This window comes from Opisthocomus hoazin, chromosome 6, assembly GCF_030867145.1.
Source record: "Opisthocomus hoazin isolate bOpiHoa1 chromosome 6, bOpiHoa1.hap1, whole genome shotgun sequence".
NCBI lineage: Eukaryota > Metazoa > Chordata > Aves > Opisthocomiformes > Opisthocomidae > Opisthocomus > Opisthocomus hoazin.
In genome coordinates this window covers 34694455-34718406 of record NC_134419.1, presented here as the reverse complement: position 1 = coordinate 34718406, position 23952 = coordinate 34694455, and the positions used below count along the sequence as shown (strand labels likewise).

At 41.6% G+C, this 23952-nt stretch overlaps 1 protein-coding gene across 1 annotated transcript in view; it reads right to left on the bottom strand.

Moving 5' to 3' along the window:
- The window catches only part of HMCN1 (hemicentin 1), a 195460-nt gene that overhangs the window by 106918 nt on the left and 64590 nt on the right, over positions 1 to 23952 (bottom strand). The window contains exons 11-18 of the mRNA XM_075422725.1: positions 19781 to 20056; positions 8123 to 8264; positions 7571 to 7698; positions 6729 to 6842; positions 5367 to 5525; positions 4398 to 4592; positions 3398 to 3496; positions 1825 to 1952 (exon numbers count right to left, since the gene is read on the bottom strand). Of these exons, the coding sequence (XP_075278840.1) occupies positions 1825 to 1952; positions 3398 to 3496; positions 4398 to 4592; positions 5367 to 5525; positions 6729 to 6842; positions 7571 to 7698; positions 8123 to 8264; positions 19781 to 20056 (1241 nt within the window). The remainder of the gene's footprint in view (positions 1 to 1824; positions 1953 to 3397; positions 3497 to 4397; positions 4593 to 5366; positions 5526 to 6728; positions 6843 to 7570; positions 7699 to 8122; positions 8265 to 19780; positions 20057 to 23952) is intronic.

Genomic DNA, 23952 nt, shown 5'->3' with positions numbered 1-23952 from the left:
CCTGCCTTCCATCATTCACAAAAAGCTCATTTTAGATAAGAACTTTGGTAGCACCTCGTATTTACTGCTGCAGTGAGATTCAGATCTGCAACAGCAGCTCTGCTCTGCCATAGCACATACAGAACGGCCACTCATGCTTGTAATTGTGCACTGGGGCAAAACCAAACTTTGCTGAATCATTTCACTGTATTTTTAATTAATTATTCCAGTAACCCAATTTGATCACAGACCAGCTCTTGATGAGTGCAATCACTTGATCTTCTTCCACAAACAGATTCTTTTTTTTTAAAGTTATCAAAACCTTCTAACTTGCCATATCCATCCAGCAGATCCGCTCTGAAGCATATCATTGTGACAGATAAGCTATAACTTTCTCAAAAGAAGCATAATTTTTCAAGTTCTATACTTTATAGCAACAAGAGAAAAAACAATGAGCTCAGCAACACAGACGTGCCTTACAGAAAGGCTGTGAGAATGCAAAACTGTTCCACTCATGCTGTGCTCAGAAAAAGCTGCTTTCTTCTCTAAATATGACTGCAGCGCTTTCCTTGGAGTGCAGCTTTTGCCACGAGCTTACAGCTACAAGAAACCAGCACTACTGCCCAGAGGAATTAGCAACTCAGCAAGGAGGATCCCGCCAGCATTTCTCACAGAAGTTACAGCCTGTTCTACTTGCACTTGCACAGCCTAAAGAAAAGTCCAATGATTCACAGTGATTCAAAATCTGAGCAGAAAACTCTAGCAAGCAAAGGGTCAGGTAGCGCCAGGGCTCTGCCTGGTGACAATAAATAAAATAATTTGCTATCATTTTTTAATTACAGCTGTGAAGAATGGGCTTTAGGGAGAAATTAGAAAGCAAGATACAAAGCATGGCTTCACAGGGGTGTTCAAGTCAGTAATCTGGCTACTGCTGAAGAAACAAAACGTCACTCAGCCAGCCAACCCAGGCGCAGTGCCTGCACTACCTCTCTCCCTGCAGGAGTTACAAATCGGCGACGGCAGGCTCGCAAGGGGGAAGGAAAACACGCTTTTGCGCTCTGAGCAGTGCACCACGAGGAAAGGAGGATACGGTACCGGGGTGCTGACATTCACCTCATCCCACCCGCTGCATTAAAAGCCATGATGCTGAAAAACCCTAAACCTACAGAAATTTTCTGCATCTTTATTTTTAAAAAATACAGGGAAAGAAATGCTTTTCAGTTGCCAGGGTTTATATACCAGCACTTCTCATTCTGGTGGGATATTCCACTAGCATTCCTCTATTCAGAGCCTAGGCTGAAATTCAGGAGCTAAAGTGAATGCACAAAACTGCTCTGAAAGTCAGTAAAACAGAAAATAAAAGGACAAGTCATAAATACTTTGGTTCCACGTTCTCTTCTAGACCTTCACATTCCCCGCTACCATCTCCTACTCCCTGATCTCCCTTCAGAGTCAGAAACATCCTAGCGTGGGCAGTGATCGGGGTGAGGCTTCAACCTGCCAGGATGCCACTCCTCGCTCCCACTTTCGTATCTGGAACCGTCACCAGCTACCACTTCGCAGAGGAGTGGCTGCCCTTGGCATGGCAGCACCCGCAGAGGCTCAGCAGCAGCTGCGGCCTTACAGAGCGGTGGCCGTCTGCTGGGATTCCCCTTGATGGCACTGGATCCCTGCTTCCAGTGAGCCAGTCCCATCTCTGGAAGCACCTTTATTTGTAAGCACAAAATCTATCAGTATATTTGTATATCAACTTCTGTAAATTAAACCAAGTTGTTATTGTGGCTTGAGACGTCAGTTGGGGATTTTCTCTGCCCATAAATCTTACAGGAAACAAGACAGTCTTACCACCATGCTGTTTTTAATCCACCTCCGGTCAGGAATAGGGTTTCCAGCAAGCAGCACACATGGCAAAGTGAGCTGCTGCCCCTCGATTACACTTGCTGTGGGTGGACTTATTCCAATCAGAGGTGTAACTTGAACAAAAGAATTAGAAGAAATTATTAGGATTTTTTTATACATTCACGTAAAGTATTACATTTGAATTTTTGCTATTAGTCCCGTCACTAACACTGCTTGCAGTAGCTTCAGACTAGAAACATTTCCTATGATGAAAACTATATGATTTAAATAGAAAGGAAAAAAAAGGCATAAAAAAAAAGTGGCCATCAACAAACAGCATGGAAGTTCCAACGTACTTCTTTTATGACAAAAAATACCAGATGGTCCCTGAAATATCATTGATGCAGGCGCGGGGGTGGGGGGGCAGGGGAGGAGAGAAATAAATGAAGGTGTAGTGTAGCACAGGACAGGAAAGGATGCTGGAAGAAAACATGTACAATCATCCTAAGACTAAGGAATGGCAGCAAATGGAGGACGTTGCCCAGCCGAAATTGGATCCAAGCCAGCATTTGCCTGAAAGCTTGTGTTCCCCTAGATACCAAGCTGATACATCATTTTTTCTTACTTGGGCAAAATAATCGAAGTAGCAGGTTTGGTGAGGACAAAAAATAAGTGATAATTTCCTTTGGATGTAAAATTTTAAGGGATTAGAATAGAGGTCAACAGCCCAGCAGAAAATTCTGCATGCTCTGTAAAGAGCCAACAGAAAGCACTCCTGTGCACACGCTTTATAAATTAATTTTAAATATGGGGATTAAATAATACTTTTAAATAGGTAAAACCACGTTGCCTATCAAATACTACTAGCATCACAGATTCCCACCACATGTTTTAAGTTAACAAATGGTTTCTTTGACAGCAGATGGACTCCATTCTTGTCCTCCCGCAAATGTATACATTCCACAGCAATATTTTTCCTTTTATTGCCAAGTGTCCAACTGAGATAATAAACAACTCCTTAATAGCACAGCTATTGTCAAAGCTAGACGTTTACTGTCATCTTGGATCACTAAGATTCCTTCCCAGTGATACCAACACACTGATATAATCAAGTTCATTTCTGGCTGTCTTTTTTAAGATGAATTAAATGGCAGAAATCCCATCTTTACCATGCCTGATCATGGTGATTTTTCATTCCTTAATAAATTTAGTTAGGAATAAGAAACAGAAGACAGGATAAATCACTTTCTTAAGGTCCATGTTAAAAAGTGTAGATGGAACTAACTCAAATTAATGTAGCCAGCAAAATGACAACATTCTAACACACTAAATTCAATGAAATTAATTACAATATTCCATGCAATCGTCTTCTCATTCAGTTTGTGTGAATGGCTACACATGTGTAAATACAGCTATAGATAAAAGCATATAGATACACCACCATGTACATACATAACCCTCAGACATCCTATTTGTTGTACAAACACCACCGACTATCGCCTCCTCCAGTATATTCCAGGTACTGAAACGCTGCCAGTCTTCCCTTTCACTGTCGGCACTGACATTAAACCAGCCTTACCCAGTCCAGTTACTGTGACGGTGGCTGGCCGTGACTGAATCCTTCCAAACTGGTTCTCAGCTTCACAGATGTATGTTCCTTCATCACTGACCCACAAACCTGGGGGGAGGGGGGAAGGCAGAGAGATCAGACTGCAGCATCTGAAGTGATACTGAAAAGTTTGCAATACACGGATACGCTATCCTTTTATTTTTCAGTTTCAAATGTTCATTTTTTAATATTCCTTTCATTCCTTTCCATCTGTCATCAAGTACAGAAGCAACGACTATATAAGCACTTGAGTAAGAATCACATTATATACACATATATGATACTTTTCATCACTTTATATATTGCACCTACTTTAATACAGTGTATACTAATGTGCATAAATAATATATGGCAGTACACTATATATCCACACATACACACGCTATCATGTAGTGCATTTACTGTGGAATACTGCTTACTACATAAAGCAACGTGCGTCTCTGAACAGACACCCACACAGTAGTACATAAGACACGAGTTACTGCACTGTAAGTACAGTAGAGAGGAATTACTCTGGGTAACATCACTATGGGTGACTGAAATGCTCTAAGTAACTGAAATCACAAACCACTTGCAGAATATCTAGCTATTACCCAAGTTGGACTTGCCTAAAACAATGCCTTTAGAAAGAATTCTCTCAAAAATAAAAAAACAACAAAACAAAACATGAAAATCCATGGCTCCTCAGTATCAACAGAGAACATAACCCAGATTTATTTAAACAAAGGTGCAATAATTTCTGTGAAGAAGAGTGAAGCCAATGACCAAACACAGCTGAATTTACAAACTCATGTGAAAATGAACTGCATGTCAAAAGCAATGAAGTCAGTATCAGAAACACAATCTCGGATAAAAATCCAGTCTTTATGCAAAGTTAACAATTTTCTAAAGTAGTATAGTAATTTAAATTTATTGCATATGTCATATTTCCTTCTGGAATCTTTTTTTTAAAAACATTCAGTCTACCTACGGTTAATAGATAGAGCTCCTGTTCTGAGCTGACTGATGGAACTAACTGCGAAGGGTCTTGAGAAAAGGGAAGCACCATTCAGCCGCCGCCATTTAACCTTTGGTTCTGGGTAACCCTGGACATAGCACGGCAGCGTGATGTTTGAGCCAATATCTGCAGACTCATCACTGGGTTCCTGCGTGAAAACTGGGGGAGCTGGGGGTAGAGGAGAACAAAAAAAGAAAAAAAAAAAAAAAAAAAAAGAGTACACAGAAAGTGAATTGGGATTGCAACATGGCGTTAGCATCCTGTTCACGCTATTGACGACCTAAATTTATGTCCCATTATGCACAATTATTCTTCTAACAAGAGACTTCCAAGTCTTGCAGCACCTTACAAAAGCAGCTTTACATGCTCTGCACTTACAATGGGGAGCTAAGAAATAGGCTAAACACCTCAAAAAATGAAGATACACCCAACCCCACCAGACCAACATGCATGCTCAACTGTCAGTGTCATGAAGTTCCTCATCTTCAAACAGCACTGCTCGTTGCTTCAGAATGTGTACATGCCTGATAGGAACGCGCAGTTAACAAGACATGATGTGCCAGGCCACAAGCAGATAGAATAAATAAGGAAAAGAGGAGAGGAAGGGCTAAGGTACAGTAACCTCACATAGTAACTCAAGTTAGTATAATATATTCTCTACTTCGGAATTATGTTAGGTTGAGGTTTGCACATTTTTCCCCTTCTTTGCCTCTCTCCTCCTCCTCCTCCTAACTTTCATGCTTTGCAAAAGAAGTAAGAGTGAAGGAAAGCTGGAGTCCAGATGTGACAAGGGAACAGCTTAGCGAACATCACCTAAAAGGTGTGCCCAGCACACACACAGACTTACACATATTTGTGAGAACGGTTCAGATAAACAAGGCACCATCAGCTATGGAAACACTGAAATTAGAGTGTTTGCTGTCTAGATTGCAAGCTACTTACAGCCAACATCTAGAGTTATCTTTCCAGAAGCTCTCCCTGCATCATTGGTAGCCACACAGGTATAGTCACCAGCATCCAGATCTTGTGTTTCCTGGATCTTCAAAAGACCCCGATGAGTATCAATAATGAGAAATGCTGATGCCCTCAACTCTAAGTCACCTAAGTCCAGACAGAAAAAAAAAAGAAACTGAAATATAACATGGTACTTACCAAAATTATTCCAACAAAACAGTGTCCAAGTTTGAGATTAGTTCTCAACGTGCCTGTATTCATTTAGCAGACGAGTACTCTGGCTTCCAGTCAACTGAGTGGAAAAATTAATTACTGCATTAGATACAATCCCTTTTTACATATCTGTTTCACAAGGGAAACACAAACCCAAGTGCCTTTGGACAGAGATCAGCATTAGGATAGTGTGCCAGGCTGTATTTCTCCTTCCCAAATTAGAGACCATGTGTGGCTCCACTTGTCTGCCAGACTTGTGCCAAGCTGGGAACTGTGCAAAACCTAGAAAGCAGCTCTGCTACCTCTCAAGCTCAGCAGGAGCCACAATACTGATGTGTAACAGTCAGAATTGGCCCACTTGTACTCTTTGGGGTGAGTATCAAAGCCTGCTTTAAAATACAAGCCAACCATTAACTGCAGCGTGTTCAGAAATAGCTTCCTCTGAGGGAAGGTTATTCACAAACAGACCAGAACAGGGTTTGTGCTTCCCTCCAGCACTGTCAGCGATGAAAGACTGGACTGGATAAGCTATCTGTTGGCAATACCTACTTATCAAGATCACTAGTTTTCCAGAAGATCAGCAGGCAGGTGGCTTCTACAACCACACACAGGCACCAACTGCTTTTTCTAAGAATAAACATTCAGTCTGGAGGCATGGGATTCTCTGACTCCCACTTCACTCTACAAAAACTCCTGCAGTTGTGATACCCAGTATCCTGCCTCGCCACTTCAGAAACTCCAGCAGATACCTCTAAGATTCAGAAGGAACAAATAAGATTCCCTAGGTATTGCAAAGGAATTCGAGTAAACATCCTATGGGAAAAATAGAAGAATGGTTTGCAATTTTTGTAGCATATAGCTAAATGTTTTCTGAAAAACAAATGAACGTATTTAAGTAGGCAAGAAGCTCTGCTTTTTCTTGTTAATTATGTTACAGTATGTTCACCCATCATATTTAAACAAGAGCAAGAATTTATGCCCTAAAGGTCAAGTGCTGTACCTTCTAGATTTAGAAAATTTCACACGTCAGTCACTGGTTGAATACTAAAGCTTTAGAGAATATGAAGTCACCTGAGGATCATTGCTCTAAAAACTACTGCTAAAGTAAATAAATCAAACACAAAGTAATAAGTGCACCTTTAAACCATTTAACTTGGGGATGTGGGATTCCAGTTGTTTTACACTCCATAACAGTTGTGTCTCCAAGAGCAACCAGAATTTCACTTTCAACTATGGTCAACGTTGGGCCCTCTAAAAAGAAACGACACAGAAAAAATTAGTTCCTCATCCAAAGCCCATACCGTTTCTAAGACATAAACCCTGAAATACTCTAATTTTCTCTTGTTCTATGGAAGAATATTTGCATTAGAAGTCAGAAAGCCTTAAAATCATGTAAGGTGACAGATGAACACTAGGAAATGGAAAAAATAGAGTCCGGAATGTCCAGAGCACCTGGACCATAAGCAGAATACATGGGAATCTCAGGAAAGAATTGGAAGAGTTTGATCATGTAGAAAGTAAAAAGACTCAGTGTTTCTCTCCTGTTCCAGCCAGATGTTGGTCGTAAAGAATTTTAGCAGTGTATTATTAATAAAATTACATAGTGTTTAGAGTACGCAATTTGGACTAGGCCTCCAGAGTGCTAAGCACACTACGGGAAGTAACGGAAACATGATTCCTTCTCCAAAAACCCACGCAGGTTTCCAAGCTTACCCCGCTTTAATACCCAATTTTAGAGTTGCTCTTTTTTTTTTTCTCCTTAAAAACAGAAGAAACATTAAGCTCCAAATATACCTAACAATACCACTCAACTTTGAACAGAAAACAAAAGGGACATTTGTGAGGTATTCCACATCTTTTCTGAGCTTTTTGAATTTTCTACCAGTATGTTCTGTATGGTTCTACTAACTTTAACAGTTCCTCCCTGATGATACATTAGTTTTCCTTTTTAATTTCACTACCTTGTTTCTTTTACTTACCAATATATGTAAGGGTGGATGTCTGTTTCTCTGTCCCAGCTGAGTTACTTGCCAAGCAACCATAACTTCCGGCATCTTTTGGAATTGCCTTTCTTATGATTAAGGTGCCTTCTGGGGTCAGCCTGTACCTGGGAATACACCGGGGACCGATCAAAATGATTAGTTACAGAAAAGCGAAGAACTGTTACATCCACACTCCAAGCAGCAACAGCAGCAGCATGACCAGATGGTTTATAAACAGTTGTTGCTGGTTTTTTCTCACGATAAACAACAATATTAGTGTTATTATATCTACCAGAGAATATCAATGCATTCTGCAACAAGCATTTACGTTAACCTTGTAAAAAATCTTCTCAAGAAGAGAACTAAAGTATTTCTATTTTAGAGATGAGAAAACTGAAATTAAAGAGTTCTAAAGGTGAAGGTTGAGGTACTATTTCCAAAACTCACAGGCTCCTGTGGAAGAAATAATCAGAATATTCTATCATTCTTCAAAACTTCTTTCTTATATAGGAAAAAAAAAAAATAAACAGAGAAAGCTATAACCCCTACCTGCTTGAACCAATAATAAACATATCGTTGTGTGTCCATACTACTGTTGGCTTTGGATAACCTGTTGCAGAACACCAGATAGACACTTCAGAGCCTTCAGTGAAAGTCTGATTCTTAGGTGAAATGACAACCCTAGGTGGTTCTAGTAAAAGAAATTAAAAACAGCACTTGAAGAGATTCATTTAGAAAATACAGACTATAATAATCACTTTATCCCCATTTTCACACAGCTCTGTAAGGAGAAAACAATCTTAATCAAGGTCCCATGAATGCTTCCCTACAACTGCCTTCATTTAACACAGCTAACGATCATCTGACACACACAAATTGCATTATAAGGTCAGCAACTGCACTAAAATGTAATCTGCCTAGTGACAGCACATTCTATTAAGTCTCTTTTACTTATAACATTATTTAAAGAGTTTGTTTCTTGAATTAGCTAACCTTTCTCAAAGTCCACTCGTTTGTTCCCTTCCTCTTGCACAGCCTACCAATCCCTCCGCATAAAACAAGCATGCCTTTATAAAAGTTAGTAAAGTCAGGATTCAGGGTACAGAGACCAAATTAATTCACCTGCCTACACAGTTTGCTTTGTTCTGAGAAGCAGAATTTGGAGCTCCCAAACGCGGGAATCAATTCTGACAAAAAGCTGCCAGAACCAAGCCAAGTTCACCAACGTCATCCATCCAGGTGACAAAGCCAGGCTGAAATAAGAGTCAGTAGTGCCAGCTCACCATTTTGAATAGAAACTATGAGAGCATTAGTGGTTTCACATGGATTCAACTTCAACACAATAATTATGTAGTAATTAAGTTAGATTTTTAATGCAAGCTTAAAATTCAGCAAGGCAGCAACAGAGACAATTTTGACAAATATGAGTCAAATTTGTGCAGACTCCTGAAAATGAAAGCCAACGAGCCCAAGCCTTCTGGCAGGCCAACAGTAAGAATGCAACCTGATCGATGAAAATAAAAGTGACGAGGTATGTGCACACACAGAGAAAGAAATTAACAGCAAAATCACATTGAAGGCAATTGCATCTGCAGTGTTAACAATCCCAATGGATATTGGTGGCCTTCTACAATGGGGTTACTGTGTTTGTGGATAAAGGCAGAGCAACTGATGTCATCTACCTGGACTTGTACGGAGCATGTGACACTGTCCCACATGGCGTCATTGTCTCTGAATTGGAGAGACATGGATTTGACAGATTGACCACTGGCTGGATAAGGAATTGGCTGGATGGTCACACTCAAAGAGTTACAGTCAATGGCTCGATGTCCAAGTGGAAACCAGGGATGAGTGGCGTTCCTCATGGGTTGGTACTGGGACCGGTGCCGTTTAACATCTTTGTTGGCAACATGGACAACAGGATTGAGCGCGCCCTCAGCAAGTTCGCCAATGACACCAAGCTGTGCGGTGCAGTTGACATGCTGGAGGGAAGGGATGCCATCCAGAGGGACCTGGACAGGCTGGAGAGGTGGGACCATGCAAACCTCATGAAGTTCAACAAGGCCAAGTGCAAGGTCCTGCATCTGGGTAGGGGCAATCCCAAGCACAAATACAGGCTAGGGAATGAACTGATTGAAAGCAGCCCTCAGGAGAAGGACTTGTGGGTGCTGGTGGATGAAAAGCTGGACATGACCCAGCAATGTGCGATGGCAGCCCAGCAGGCCAAACATCCCCTGGGCTGCATCCCCAGCAGTGTGGGCAGCAGGGAAAGGGAGGGGATTCTGCCCCTCTGCCCTGCTCTGGTGGACCCCCCAAGAGTCCTGTGTCCAGCTCTGGAGCCCTCAGCACGGGACAGAGTTGGAGCTGTGGGAGTGGGGCCAGAGGAGGCCCCAGCAATGATCCGAGGGCTGGAACCCCTCTGCTGGGAGGACAGGCTGAGAGAGCTGGGGCTGTTCAGCCTGGGGAAGAGCAGGCTGCGGGGAGACCTTAGAGCAGCTGCCAGGGCCTGGAGGGGCTGCGAGAGGGATGGAGAGGGGCTGGTGACAAGGGCATGGGGTGACAGGCCAAGGGGTGATGGCTTTAGACTCAAAGAGGGGAGATTTATATGAGATCTAAGGAAGAAATTCTTCCCTGTGAGGGTGGTGAGGCCCTGGCCCAGGTCACCCAGAGAAGCTGTGGCTGCCCCCTCCCTGGCAGGGTTCAAGGCCAAGTTGGACGGGGCTCTGCGCACCCTGGGCTGGTGGAAGGGGTCCCTGCCTGTGGGTAGGGGACTTCAGTGGGAATTACACCATCCTACAGACTCAGGTGACATTTGACATGTTTTCTATTTTTTGTGTGGCATAATCCATCGAGGACAAGACAAAGGTGTAATGCTATGCAACTGCTAGCTGAAGACCATAAATTTCCCTAGCTCAGTCTGCCATAAAACAAACAGAAAGAATTCAGAGTGCTACTACAAACACCTTTCTGAGAGAACTAATAACATGCCCTTTTCATTGTCGTTGCAGGGAGAAAGATTTTTGTCTAAGCTCTGCATTGTAATACCACTTGCTTAAAAAGCTTCTAACTAAAAACCGCAGCATTTCTGGCGTGGAAGAATAATCCCCTTCAGAAGACTGTGCTGCTTCTAGGACAGAAGCAAGGCAGGTGCTGGCTCCTTGCAGGGCAGAAACACTGCGGGTTTTAGTCAGCAGCTCGTGAAGCAAATGGCATTACAACACAATTTAGAAAATAATCTTCCTCCCCCTGATCTCAGCACACTTAATGAGAGGGGCGTAGTGACTGATAGAAAACCTGAGATAATGAGAAATGAAATGGTTTTCAAATAGTCAAACAGCAAATGAAGAGCACAGCTAAAACCAGCAGGAGATCTCTTCACCTTTTCCAGGGAAGTGTTTATCAAGAGCAGCGTACATTTGGGAAATGCAGGCTGGCAAGTCTATACACATCATCCATCAAGTCAGACTCTGTTGACTTTGAGAAGGTGTCTGTGCCTCTGCAGGTGCAACTTCACTCAATAATATGGACTAATTACACCCCATTACAGCCACAAGGCAGGGGAGTACATAACAGTACATCACTGCCCCACGGATATCAGAGACCGGACTGCCGGCCACTATCACTGTTACGATAAATGTATTACAGGATGAATCATTCTTACTGAACAGGAGAGCAAGGTTCCCAAGGAAAATATAACTAGTTTTGAAATACAATTAGTGGTAACATCAGCATGCAAGTCCCAGACATAACTCTGATTTAACTTTTTTAGTATGCTGTTATTAAAAATATTTGCATTATGCTTTGCGTTTGAGTTTCATGAATAATTCACATATGTTAGTGTTTTATGCTAACTCATCTGCATGCCCCTATCAAGCACATAAAACCCCTCTTTCAAAGAGAAATGTAATTGCTGTTTTGAGGAAGGCTTTTTGATGCAGAATGGCACCTGGTGCTCTGGGAAGCAGAACTACTGCTGCCAGGACTTGATAACTCTGTTTGCAGTCACTAACTAGGCGTGAGCTTGTAAAGGATTCTGAGAGCTGTAAGTAAAAGTGTATGTAAAACCACGCAGCTGTACTGCCAAAGACAAGGAATAAATTAAATAACAAACAGCAACTAATTTGAACACAGTTGCAAAACTGTAAACACAGATGCATACAATGCCTGATTTCCTTTCTTATGTCCCTTAACCTTCCCCAAGTTCATTTATTTTTCACTTGTAGAGTAGATTTAATAAGAAGCCGCAGGTTCCTGAAGAGTCCCTCTTGTCTTTCACAAGGGCTCTGAAATCTCCAAACTCCCAGAGCAAAGGCATCAGACGAAGGCAGAGCCATGGTTCCAGAAGTACTAGGATTAATTCCGGATATGAGGGGGCAGGGAGCGGCAAGAAAGGGATGCAAGTTACAGAACTGTCCTCAAGCGATTCATGACGTGCACAGCTTGCTCAGCTATTTTTACTTTGTTTTAAATCCTGCCAAGGATTGGGAGATATTCTGCATGCTCTGGTCTTCAGGAAGGTCCCCTCTCATGTTGATGTTAGAAAACTCATTGTCTCAGCAATTACACATCATGCTCTAGCAACACACCACTGCCCATGCAGTTATTTCCACACAGTGATACTACCAGGTGAGCAGAAGAAGGTGGAAGAAATATGTGTATTTAACATATAATCAATGAAATTGAAAAAAGTCAATACACACAAGCTGTAATTCTAGCTGGTAGCTTGAGTATCAGTGAGGTCACATTTGCCACTAATTAACCACCTTGCTTTCTTGCTCAAAGGCCAGCAACCTGGCACACACGCAGAACAGGCCTGCTTGTACGATAGGGCAATTTGATTTCTTTCACTTTGTTGCATGCATCACAGGGGAGAAGATTTGTACACGGGCAGGAGAAGCACAAGCTCCTGAAAGCACCAATCCCATCCAAGGCTGTAGAATAAAACCTTTTAAACAACATAGATCATGTGTAGAGCTTCTGAAGAGAAAAGAAGGTTGGTGTGAAGACTGCAGGGTCTGCAGCATTCACACTTGTAACCATCCTTGGCCCTAATATTTATTAAAATCATTTGAATCAGTTAAACTCAGCATGAAAAAGGGTCAGCAAATACCAAATTTTTATTTCATACAACATAAAAAAACTTATCACCCTTCATTAGTAGAAAGCAGACTTATTGCCAATATTTCTTCACTACTTTCTGCACACTTTCTTTTCCTTTTAACAAATTTTCCCCAAAAGACAGCCTGCAGATGATATTTGACTGAACCATTACTTGTAAATTATCAATAGTTATGTGCAGCACCCTCAAAAATCTTTCTTGCCTTTTACAAAAAGAGCATTTTTTGAAAACTGAAATGATTCAAACTATTCACCTGACAAGTAATGCACTAACAAGGCTCAGTTACAACAACTATTTAAACATATCTAGATTAAAAAACCACCACGTACTAATGCAATCCTTGCAGCAGGTTGCACTCTTTGTTGCAAATTTTTACAAGGGTTTGATTTCTGTAAAATTTTCCTCCAAGACCTTACAGTAAACACCCAGACGCCCACCATACACACAGATACTGGCAGAGCATGGATGGAGCCTCAGCCCTGTGTCCTCTGTTCCTTCACTACCAGCTCTGCACAGTTACAACCCATTCTTGTCAGGGTCAATTAACAGGTCTGAATTGACCTACCCAGGCTTCTAACTCGCAAGCTACTGCAAGAGGAGATGCTCATCACAAAACCCTGCCTTTAGTAATACAGGAACTGTAGTGCTGGTGCGAAAAATTTATTCTCTTCAGACTCAAGTCCTCCGTGACCACAGAGATGTCTACGAATCCTTGTGCCACTGAGTTTTATGGATATGCCTTCGCTTTTCCACATGGAAACATATAAATGGAAGTGAACAGCTTTGATCTCAAACTGTCTAAAAACCTGCATGATGTCAGTGTCAAGAGTGCATACCAGGAAGGCACGGGGTGGGGGGAAATATCCAACTCTACTACTATTCTGATAGCTATTAACATGTGTCAGTGAGTGAGACAAAAGACTGGAGTTATGCAGATACTGAAGAATTCCTCCCAGAGCGTAGATTTCCACTTTGATGTCAGATCCGGCACAGAATTCATATTATATCCTATGTTATGAAATAATAACAGAAATGCATAAAACCTGTCACTACATTCGCAAAACGAATCCTCTCCGTTCATCTGATTTCTATTAAGTTTAAATCACGTTTTAGCAATATGAACTGGAATTAAGATTGAATTCAATTTTACACTTCTGTTCACAAGCCAAACGAAAGAAGCGTAGAAGAAAAAATGCACATAAAGACCGACAAAGGCTCCCGTTTGAATAGCAAGCTGGTAACAGATTTGTTACAGCATAAATAAAGATCAAAACATTCAGTGGGGATAAACAAAAAGTAGCCTTCAGCATTCACCAGCCCGTTATATTCATCTGTACTTTTGGCATCAACCAAGCGAGCCTAATTAAAAAGAAATATTGTCTTTGGACGTTGTTATCTTGCTTCATTCGCTGCCCAGCCGTGCCCCTTCGCTGCCAAGCTCCCGGCGCTCCCCTTCCCACGCAGCAGCGCAGGGTGCGCCGTGCCGTCCCGCGCCAGCCCCTGCCCCAGCACACTGCACAGCCACCCGCGGACGCATCTCTTTCCATAACTGCCTATGTGTGTTAGCTCAGGTGTAAGATACTCGGGAGTAGCATTCATGGTTGCTTTTGTGAGACACTCTCCGCGAAGCTTCCAAGCACAAGTTTAACTTCCACAGGGTGGAGGGGCAGCATTACCGGGATCACCATCTTGTTCGGCGCAAGCAAGTTCACCAACGCCAACAGTGCTCTTTGCTGCCGCAGGACAGAACAAGCTGACCCGCTGGGATACACTGCGCAGCACCCACCCCAGCACTAAGGAAGCGTGCTGTGAAAGACAACGGGGAGCGACCACCCATTTTCTCTCTGTAGCCAGGAGAGCTACTTCAAGAGACACACAGATACGCACTACAGTCAAAGAGTCTTCCCACCAGAGCCGTTTTTCACAACCTCCCTGCGCTTCCTTGTAACCTGGCATTCACTGACCGTACACAGATGCTATCAGAAAAAAATTAGCACAGCTGTATTTGCCAGCTGTGAACAAGAGGCCCTAAAGAAAGCATCTGACACTATACCTACCACATCCCTGGTCTTCACAATGACCTCCCTGTGGAAGAAAGACCCACAGAAAAGGAGATGGGTTCCCTGCTCCTCATATCCCTGTCCCGGGTTTGTACGCGGCCCTAGAAGTTGGTAGATGCAGGAAAAACCACTTGGTGAACACCTTTATAAATGAAGATGAAAAAATCAGGCTTCCTGATCCAGCAGAGCAGCGCCAACATGCTGCAGCTAAAAAAATTCATCATCTTGGAAAACAAGTACTTCACAGAAAGTTGGTTAGAGGACTTCGCCCTCTGGAACTCAGTGGGTTCTTCTCAGGGGATGTGTCCCCATCTTCACATGGCAGACAGACAGTTCACTGAATGCAAATTGAACTTGTTTATGCTCCTATGTATTACCAAGGACTGCACACAGCTCTCCTGGAAGGGTCACCAACCCAACACCTTTCCTATGCTACAATACTTAGTAGTTTAATTAATTCTTTCCACATGCTTTTTATTAACTGTTGCAGTAACAGAGACCAAACATCCTGCAAGAAGCTAGTTTACAAGAGATCTGCATGGTATATTGCCTTGAACCAGATGTTCGGGTAGGTCAGAAGACATCTAGAAGTACCGATTTCTAAGATGTTATGGTTCCACTCCTCCTAAACCCCTCTTAGAAATCCTTCTGAAGGCCTAAATTTTCTGTGAGAAAGCAGCAAGAAAATAATGAGCACAAAATCAAATGACAAATTAAGATGCATGACACTAATTTCCTGTTTTATTTAATACCCTAATTTTTATCTTTCATCAAGTTAGGACTTAAATTCTTTGGATTAAGACTTAAATTCTTTGGAGTAAGAACTCTTCCTACAATGCATAATCTCAATACTATAATAAACTATAAAAGCTTAAATCATCACTTATTTAGTTGAATTTGTGACAAATTATCTAAAAGACATAGAAAATGTAAAGATATTTCTAGGTGGATGAGAGCGCTTTGTCTGTCCTGGTTTTGTACTGATCTGTAGAGGATCTCACCCAGGGAACATCATCAAAAGAAACTTCCCAAACAATAAATTCAGGCCAACTCACAAAGTCAGGCCATAAGAGCATTTGCTCTAGTAACTTAAACAATTTCTTCCCCACTGGCTCCGTTTAACCAAACATAGAAAAGAACCTCTTATGAGCAGTGGGTGTGTGGAGAAGACAAATGAGCTTCAGGATGGTCATTAATTTTCACAGATCACTCAATTATTTAACAGTGCTACTTGGAAGCAGACACTAAAAATGCCTTTTTCAGCTGTGATTGTGATGCCAGATGGCATTTAATCATTTTTGAACGTTCAGCAATAAGCAGGTAAAGGAAACTCACCATGCTATGGACAGAACAGCAAGTACAGCATGTATGATCTTCTCCTACATGTACTTTCAGATTAAGAAATACATCCACATAGTGTGCTGACCCGCATGCTGTTCGTCAGCAAGCTCAACGCACCACAGCTGCCACTTGATTACCTTAGATGGCTCCCAGTAAGACAAATGTTCAGTGTTGACTCACTTCTGGTTAAACCACTGCTGGAATTCATCATATGCCGAGATTACTAAACTCAAACATCTCTACTAATCACCAACATAAACACAAGCAAAAGCCGGAAAAGCTACGTACTATACTGCTGCGTTGTCGAGGCAAAAGACAGTTGCAATCATCAAAAGAAGTGATTCATCGTCTGCTCTTTCTTACATCAGAAAACACACAAACCCAAGACTACCATAAAATCCCATTTAGCATCACCTAAATTTCAGGGATCTGAGTTTTAGTTGTGTATTTGAAATTCTTGGAGGGGGAAGAAAACAAAAAGAACACTCAAATCTCTTCAGCACTCACACTGTTTCAGTCAAAAAAAACCCCACCTAAATTCCTCAAAATCCTCCGCATCAATATTACTTATGTGTACAAAAACCTCAAGAACAAAAGATCAAGCTACCAAAACATGCCATGTTCATTCAACCTGATAAATATGCATATAGCAAACTCATATTTTGCCTACAAAACTTTAAGAAACTGGAAAGAAAAAGTTTACATGCTGATGGAATTCTGCTCATCAATGAGAAATATATCATCAAAAAGTTTACAGGATCACTAGTGTTTCACTCTCCTGGCCAATCTAGCCTCACATGGCTGCAATATGCTCCTCCAGGCTTCTGACAAATGATCTGAGGCACCGGAAAAAGTAGCAAGTACCCTTACAAATTCGGTTGTGTTTCAACGTAAGAACATTCTACTGGGGGGACTCAAGCAATTCACACTATGTAGCCACCATCTAACAACGTCCAAAGACGAGCACGTACTTTAGAAGTTAGTCCTAGCACTCAGTAAGCACCAATACAATCCTACAAGGCTTGAAGGCTTGCTTGTACTCCTGGAAATTTGTAAAACTGCATTCAGTGACCTTTCAGACTACTCTGAGCAGCGTACTGCCACGCCACAAATAAGCGCAAGCTTAAACGGGATCTTCATCTAGTTGTGCTCAGTATTAGTGTGGGACAATTAGTGACTTAGTATAGCATTTTCTTCTTAACACAGAACATGCAGCTGGGGGAAGAAGTCAACTCTCATTCAAGATTTCAGTCTGTATTTGTACAGCTGCTGGCACAAAAAAATCGGATGAATGTTCTTTCAGAAACAGCAGCATCCAACCGAAAGCTTTCAAAACAAGGGTTTACAACAATCCACTCAAGCATGTAAAGCAGATGCTGGGTTATTTTTAGTGCTATCAACATTTGTTCTCTGCCTTAACTCCCACTTCAGAAGGAAAATGTGGATGAAAGCAGTGTTTATTCTCCTATGATCCAAAATATAGAGATCTACATGGAACTGTCCCAACAATAATAACAGGCGTCAATATGAATTTAATTTGACATTCTGGATTACTTGCAACTACACAACGCATGAACCCATCTCAATCTATTAACAAGACTTCAAATTTCCTTCTTCAGAATGTTAATAATGACAACCCTATAAAGCTTTTGCTTCTTACCATTTACTCTTTCGCTGCCAAACAGACTGTTCCTTTGAGTACTATTCCAGACCCTAACAAGCCCTACGGGTTGTACATGACAAGCACACACCAGAGTACCTCCAGAAATCTGATGGAGTTTATTTCGTCCAAGCAAACTAAAATGATCACAAACAATGGCGCATAGAACCATCCTGATAGCATTCAGCTCCTTGAAAGGTTGGCAGTAGATTACTTTTTCCAAACAAAGAGGCAGACACTCCTGCAGAAATCTGAATTCAGCTGCAGCTTAGCGTTTCCTACATATTTATTCTGTTCTAAGTATCTTTCATCAGAAATGAAAGAAAACACAACTCAGACTCTTAACTAAGCCTGTCTCAGCTGTCCAAGAAGGTTATCTCAGACATGTTTTAAAGCTGTTAGCAATACCAGTACCAGCCAAAACACAGTTCCCAACTATCTGATATAATCATTCCACATATACAAGTGATTTGAAACTCAATATTCTGCTGTGGCAGCAGTAAACTTCTTTAGCTTTACTATAAAAAACTGCCAGAAGTAATTTAGTTGTTGTATTAAAGCTCCCAGCTGGTCTACAGACACTAGAGAGGAAAATCTAAATCCCAGGAAGAGATGAATGAGGGAGAGGGGCACGTCTCTTGGTGCCTTTGACATGCTTGAATGATTGTCTTGATGCAAAAATCCTGTAGAATTCAAAACTAAGTTTTCCAAACATATGGCGTTTTCCATGGCTTTTTTTACCCCTTCAGCCTTGCTAGAAATTTAACAGTTATAACCTGCTGTAGCCATCTAAGGGTAATTCAAACAGACCAACGAAGAAACACTTCATTCTGCTGTATTTTGTAATAGGTCCTACATAATGGATTGCACACCTCCTTATCCTACCTTGGTAAGCCAATATGCTCTTCTTATAAGAAAAACTACATCCCATTAGAGTAAGTGTTACAACTTCACTTTCGACTTTTCTCAGTTCTGGAGCACCTTAAGCCAGGCAACTTCATTGAATTTTTCTTTTTTCCATCACTTAACAACTACTAGAAATACAGCAGCAAGGTTAATGAAGCTGCCCACTCTGCACAGAGTATGCCCCAGGATCACCAGCAAGCAGAAATCCTGTCGGAGTCACCTACAAGCAGACAGAGTAGTTTTCTTTCCAAAACATTTTGAGTTCTGTCTCTTCTTACCCACAGATGGGCAGCTAGGAACCAAAGGTTCAAACCGCCACGTGACCAAGGCAAACAGAGAAACCCGCAGTACTTTCAAATTTTAAAGGATTCGCTCCAAGACAAATGACTGCATTTATACAGATCTTTTTGAAATTTGTTCCTGGTATGAAGCAACCACACAGATCTAGACCTTGCTTGGTCTCACCCATGCTGTCTTTCTCAGTTCTGACATATTTTTAAAGTCCTCGCCTTCGTAAAATTGTGATTAGTTCTTTGCTTGGCACTATAAAACATACAATAACATAATACACAGAAAAACTCAGAAGTACTATTCTGTTACAAAGAGATATAAAATAATCCAGGTGAACACAGAAACTTTTACCAATTTAGTTACACATATACAGCTATAGTTATAGTTTCACTGAAGAAAAAAAAAAAAAAAAAAATCCAGCTAGCCAGCCTGTAAATTTGCTGCAAGTAGAGGCTGGCTACAAACGTTGGGGAGTGGTGCGGGCATGTGTGCGTGTAGCCACCTCTGTGTTCTACTCGTTATGAGACACTGACAAGAAAACTACCTCAGCTCCGTGCGCTTGTAGAGCAGTTAAACTGGCAGTTACAGGAGCCGGATCGAACCACGGCGCACAGACCCCCAAGCACGAGGCAGTCCCGCAGCATGAGCACTAGTGCTGTTTGGCGACTCCCACTGCCATTTTAAAACACGGGAGAACTACATAAAGTTCCATCTGCCTCCACGCGGCTTTATCAACAGGCAGGAATAAAATAATGAAGTTACTAAGAGAGGCAGCTCACAAGACGAACAAACCATGGCAGAGTAAGTTTAACATGCAGGTTCCTCATTACCTTGCACCGTAAGGAAGACTGATGCTGTGGTAGATCCACCCTCATTAGAAGCGATGCAGATGTACTTGCCAGCATCCGTGAGCTGTACAGTCTTCACCTCTAAAGACAGGTTGCTCATCATCCTTATTCGCAGGGGCTCCTTAAGCCTCACATCCTGGCCATTTCTCTGCCAGGTGAGATTGTAACGCACTGTGCTTAAAGTTAGGCAGGTCAAGATGGCTTCTTCACCAGGGACAACTGTGACGTTATGAGGAACCTGAATCACGGGTGGAGGCTCTGCATAGAAAGAACAGAATAAACAACAAAATCATAAGCAAAAAAGATTTGGGAATCTTTGCTTCATTTATGGATTCTTGTACTTCAAGCACACTATGGTGTAAAAAAAAAAAAAAAAAAAAAATATTGGATTAGTATTTAGGGAGCTGGCCGGGGGGAGGTTAATCACTGCAGGGAGCACGCTGAGCATCAGGCAGTGAGAGCGTTGCCCTGTGTATTCTCTTGTTTTGTACATTCTTCTTATCGGTATTATTGTCATCACTGTTCGCTTGCTTTGTCGTTCTGTTACACCGTCCTCATCCCAAGCCTGGCACACGTGGGGCTGAGCTCCAGCAGCTGGACCGGAGGAGTTCCTAGGCTGGAGCTCCTCTAGGCAGCAGCCGCTTCCAACATCCCTTCACATTTTCCACTCAAACCTTAGGTAATTTCATTATCTTTTCCTTCCTATCGGTACATGTTTTATGTTCTAACTCCCACTATTTGTTATTATTTGCTTTCCACTCTACTCATCTGTACACTTCTATCACACTCCAGGAAGAAAGCAGCTGCTACAATTTTGTACTGGAATTAAACTTTGAAACCACAGATGCATAAAATAGGAGCGTCATCCTGATCTTTCTTGAGATATCACTGATAAAGGAGGCAACGTTTCAACGTCAGAGAAAGAAAACACACTATGTATCACTTCACATATTCTCATTAAAAACATGTATCTGTATCTATTCCATTTGGTTTTCCCCAGACTGGTTCTTGCAAAAAAAAAGAAAGATCTGCAATGAATAATACTCCGAGCAGGATGCTTTAACATAAGGCAGCTGTAAGGGCAAGACCAAACCTTTATAAGTACACACCCGAAAACAGTTATTCTAAAGATAAGCAAGGACAAAAGGGAATAAAAAACGTCTGTATTTATTGAGGGTGAAAGTCACTCCTAAGCTCAGAGCCAGCCATAACTCCTCATTTAAGTCTCATGTGGGGTCTCAGATGAGGTTCACAAGCTTTAAGCTAGATCTCTGCGTAGCAATGAATCACTCGCACTCTGCGTGCTGGGCGTGCGGCTCTCCTTCCCTACAAACAGAGTCCCCAACAGCAATCCCCCTCATTACCAAAACTGTGTTGGGGATTCACGAAAAGCTGGGCTTGTTTATGGAGAATAGAGTTTTTCCCCTGCACTTCAGGTTTTCATTTGCCTGGGAGAAAAAACAAATCTTCTAATGCCTTCCATGGGCATGTCACCAAGTATATTACTTAAAGAAAATCAGAAAAGAGAGAGATGAAGGCCAGCACAAGACTAACATGCCCACCTTCTGAACGTCAGTCTGGTGGGGCACGACATCTTTTCAACTACACCAGCCTCTTACCACAAGAGTGCACACACAGAGCAATCCTCCTGCCAAATTCTGAGCTGGATAACTCGTATTCGGAGCATGGCAGTTGAGGTGTCTGCACAGCTAACAAGCCTTTTGACATGTGAAAGATTTACTACTAGTAAGACAAAGTCAAATTCAAGTGTTTGCTTTTTCTGAAAGTAGAAACTGCCAGCGCAGTTCCAATAGCTTTCACACAGCAGCTGACCAAATGGATTATCTGTGATACACTGTCTGTCAGCTGGGCAAACGCAGAACACTTGAAAAGATTGTTTACTTTGCTTTAAAGAAGAAATTTCAAGTAATTGTCTTCCAAATATTTGTGCACGAGGATTTCAAAGCATCTCCCTCACATTAATCCTCTTCGTGGCTCAGACCAGAGTTGCTCATGTTTACACAGTGAGTCAGCCTCAGCCGATCTCTCAGTGTTCTGTAAATGAGAGGATACAGGAATTTTTCCCCTCATCACGCTCCACTTTCAAGTGCTATCACAAATATCACAAGAAAAAAGCTAGTATTCTCTTTCAGTTTTCTCTGTGAGGATGAGGATGTCTGCAACTGCCAGATAATGAATCTTGATGCTCACAACTTCTGGAGCAGAATAGAACAGCTTCTTGTCCTCCAAAACCTGATCTGAATCAAGCATATGGGAATACCACATCTGCCTGAAGGATTTTCATAACTGAAGTATAAAATAGTGCTCCAGAGCTAAGGCTTGGGTAAGTGCTGATGTTACTGTTCTATTCTCTGAGTACTTTGTGTGACTAAAAGGATGTTACTCTCCTCAAGTTTACCACGCAGTCTAAGTAGGGCTGTTGCTCTACAAACTTTGCCTTGCGTGGAATCAATGAGATCACACTGGTTTCTTTGGATTTGCTCATACTGCAGCAAGAGGAACATCTTTGCCTGGAAAGGAGAAGGTGAAGGGATACGTAGTCACCCTCTTCAACTATTGAGTAGACTGTTTCAGAGAAGACAGAGCTAGAGTCTTCTCAGAGCACAAAGAAAAAGGAGTCGACTGTGGTCATAATACGCAGCAGGGGAAATTCTGACTAGACACAAAAAATATTTTCTAGTGGGGGTAGTTAAGCACTGAAGGCTGCTCATGGAACTTGTGAAATCTCTGTCTGTGGGGACATTCAAAGTTTGACTGGACAAGTTCCCAAGAAACACAATCAAGCTTGGAAGTTAATTTTGTTTGGAGCTGCAACTTGGACTAGGTAACTTCCAAAGGTCCCTCCAGCCTAAATTATTTTGTGATTCTATGATTCATAATCCAGGTTAGCTAACCTGAAATACCTACTACAGGAGATAAAAGACAAGGCAACTGTGATTTCAAGCCGTATATGAAACCCCGAGGCTGAATTCAAACTGCTGTTCTGACCTCTACTACCCTCAATGCCACTGTAAATTAACTGCAGTGTTTTCCCTAGTCAAGAGCAATAGCTTACACTTCTGCATCACAGATGTCCGATCAAGACAAAGAGAATGCAATATAGAATGAATTTTTGTTTCAAAATAGAAATTATTTTTCCCTTTATCTCAGACTGCACTGCAACTGCAAAAAATTAAATGACAAAATTTGCTATAGTATGGACAGTGCTTTCATCCACCCACATGCATAAATAAGCTTTTCTTAATTTTTCCTGCAGGTCATCTTTCTGCCTCCTCTACTGTCTGCTGAAGCCATTCAAGATCACGCCTGTTTTTATGTTTTCTCCACCTCTGTTCGGGATACACCTTGGTTTACAAATTAAACTAAAATCCTCTGACAGAACAAAAGGATGAACTTTGCGAAGTAAAGCCTGTTGTTTTAATTTGGGAAACAATTCTAGCTGATCTGCAATTGGAAGTCTCAACATCGCAATCTGCAGGCAAGGACCGATGTCCACATGTCCCAGCAGTCGGACTGGCAAGCACACAAGCAGCGCAGCTTCACATCCGCCTTCACAGAAGACAAACTTTACTCTCTCCCTTTCTCCCACTCCAAGTTTTTACGTCCAAAGCTTGCCCAGGATGACACTATTCACTTCTCAGGAAAGATTCTCTCTTATCACAACTAATGTTCAGTAATCATTACTGGGGCATAACCATTTAGTCCCCCAAGTCTGAACTTTGGTAAGGAAATTCCCCTCTTGCTCAGCAAGGGCAGTATCAGTATGTTATGCTTTGAAACGGCTTTAACGCATAAGGCACACCAACTCACACTAAATGGATGACTAGATTTATAACTAGTTGTCCTTTAAATTGAGATTTTTATGAAGTTAAAAACATTTTAAATTGAAAAAGCAGTGACTAAATTATCAATTGGATAGATAATGATTGCTAGCCATTTTGGGGCTTGTTTGTTCAAACTTACCTTTGCAATTAGCCCAATTTATTCCTCATTTAATTTTACTTCCTTCATCTTAGTTATTCACTTTTAAAAAAGTCAAGTTAATAGATGAGAAAAGGTTTCCAACAATTTACTCACTCTTGTTTAAAAAAAAACAATTTAAATGCAACTTTTGTAATTCCTTGTCTATCAGA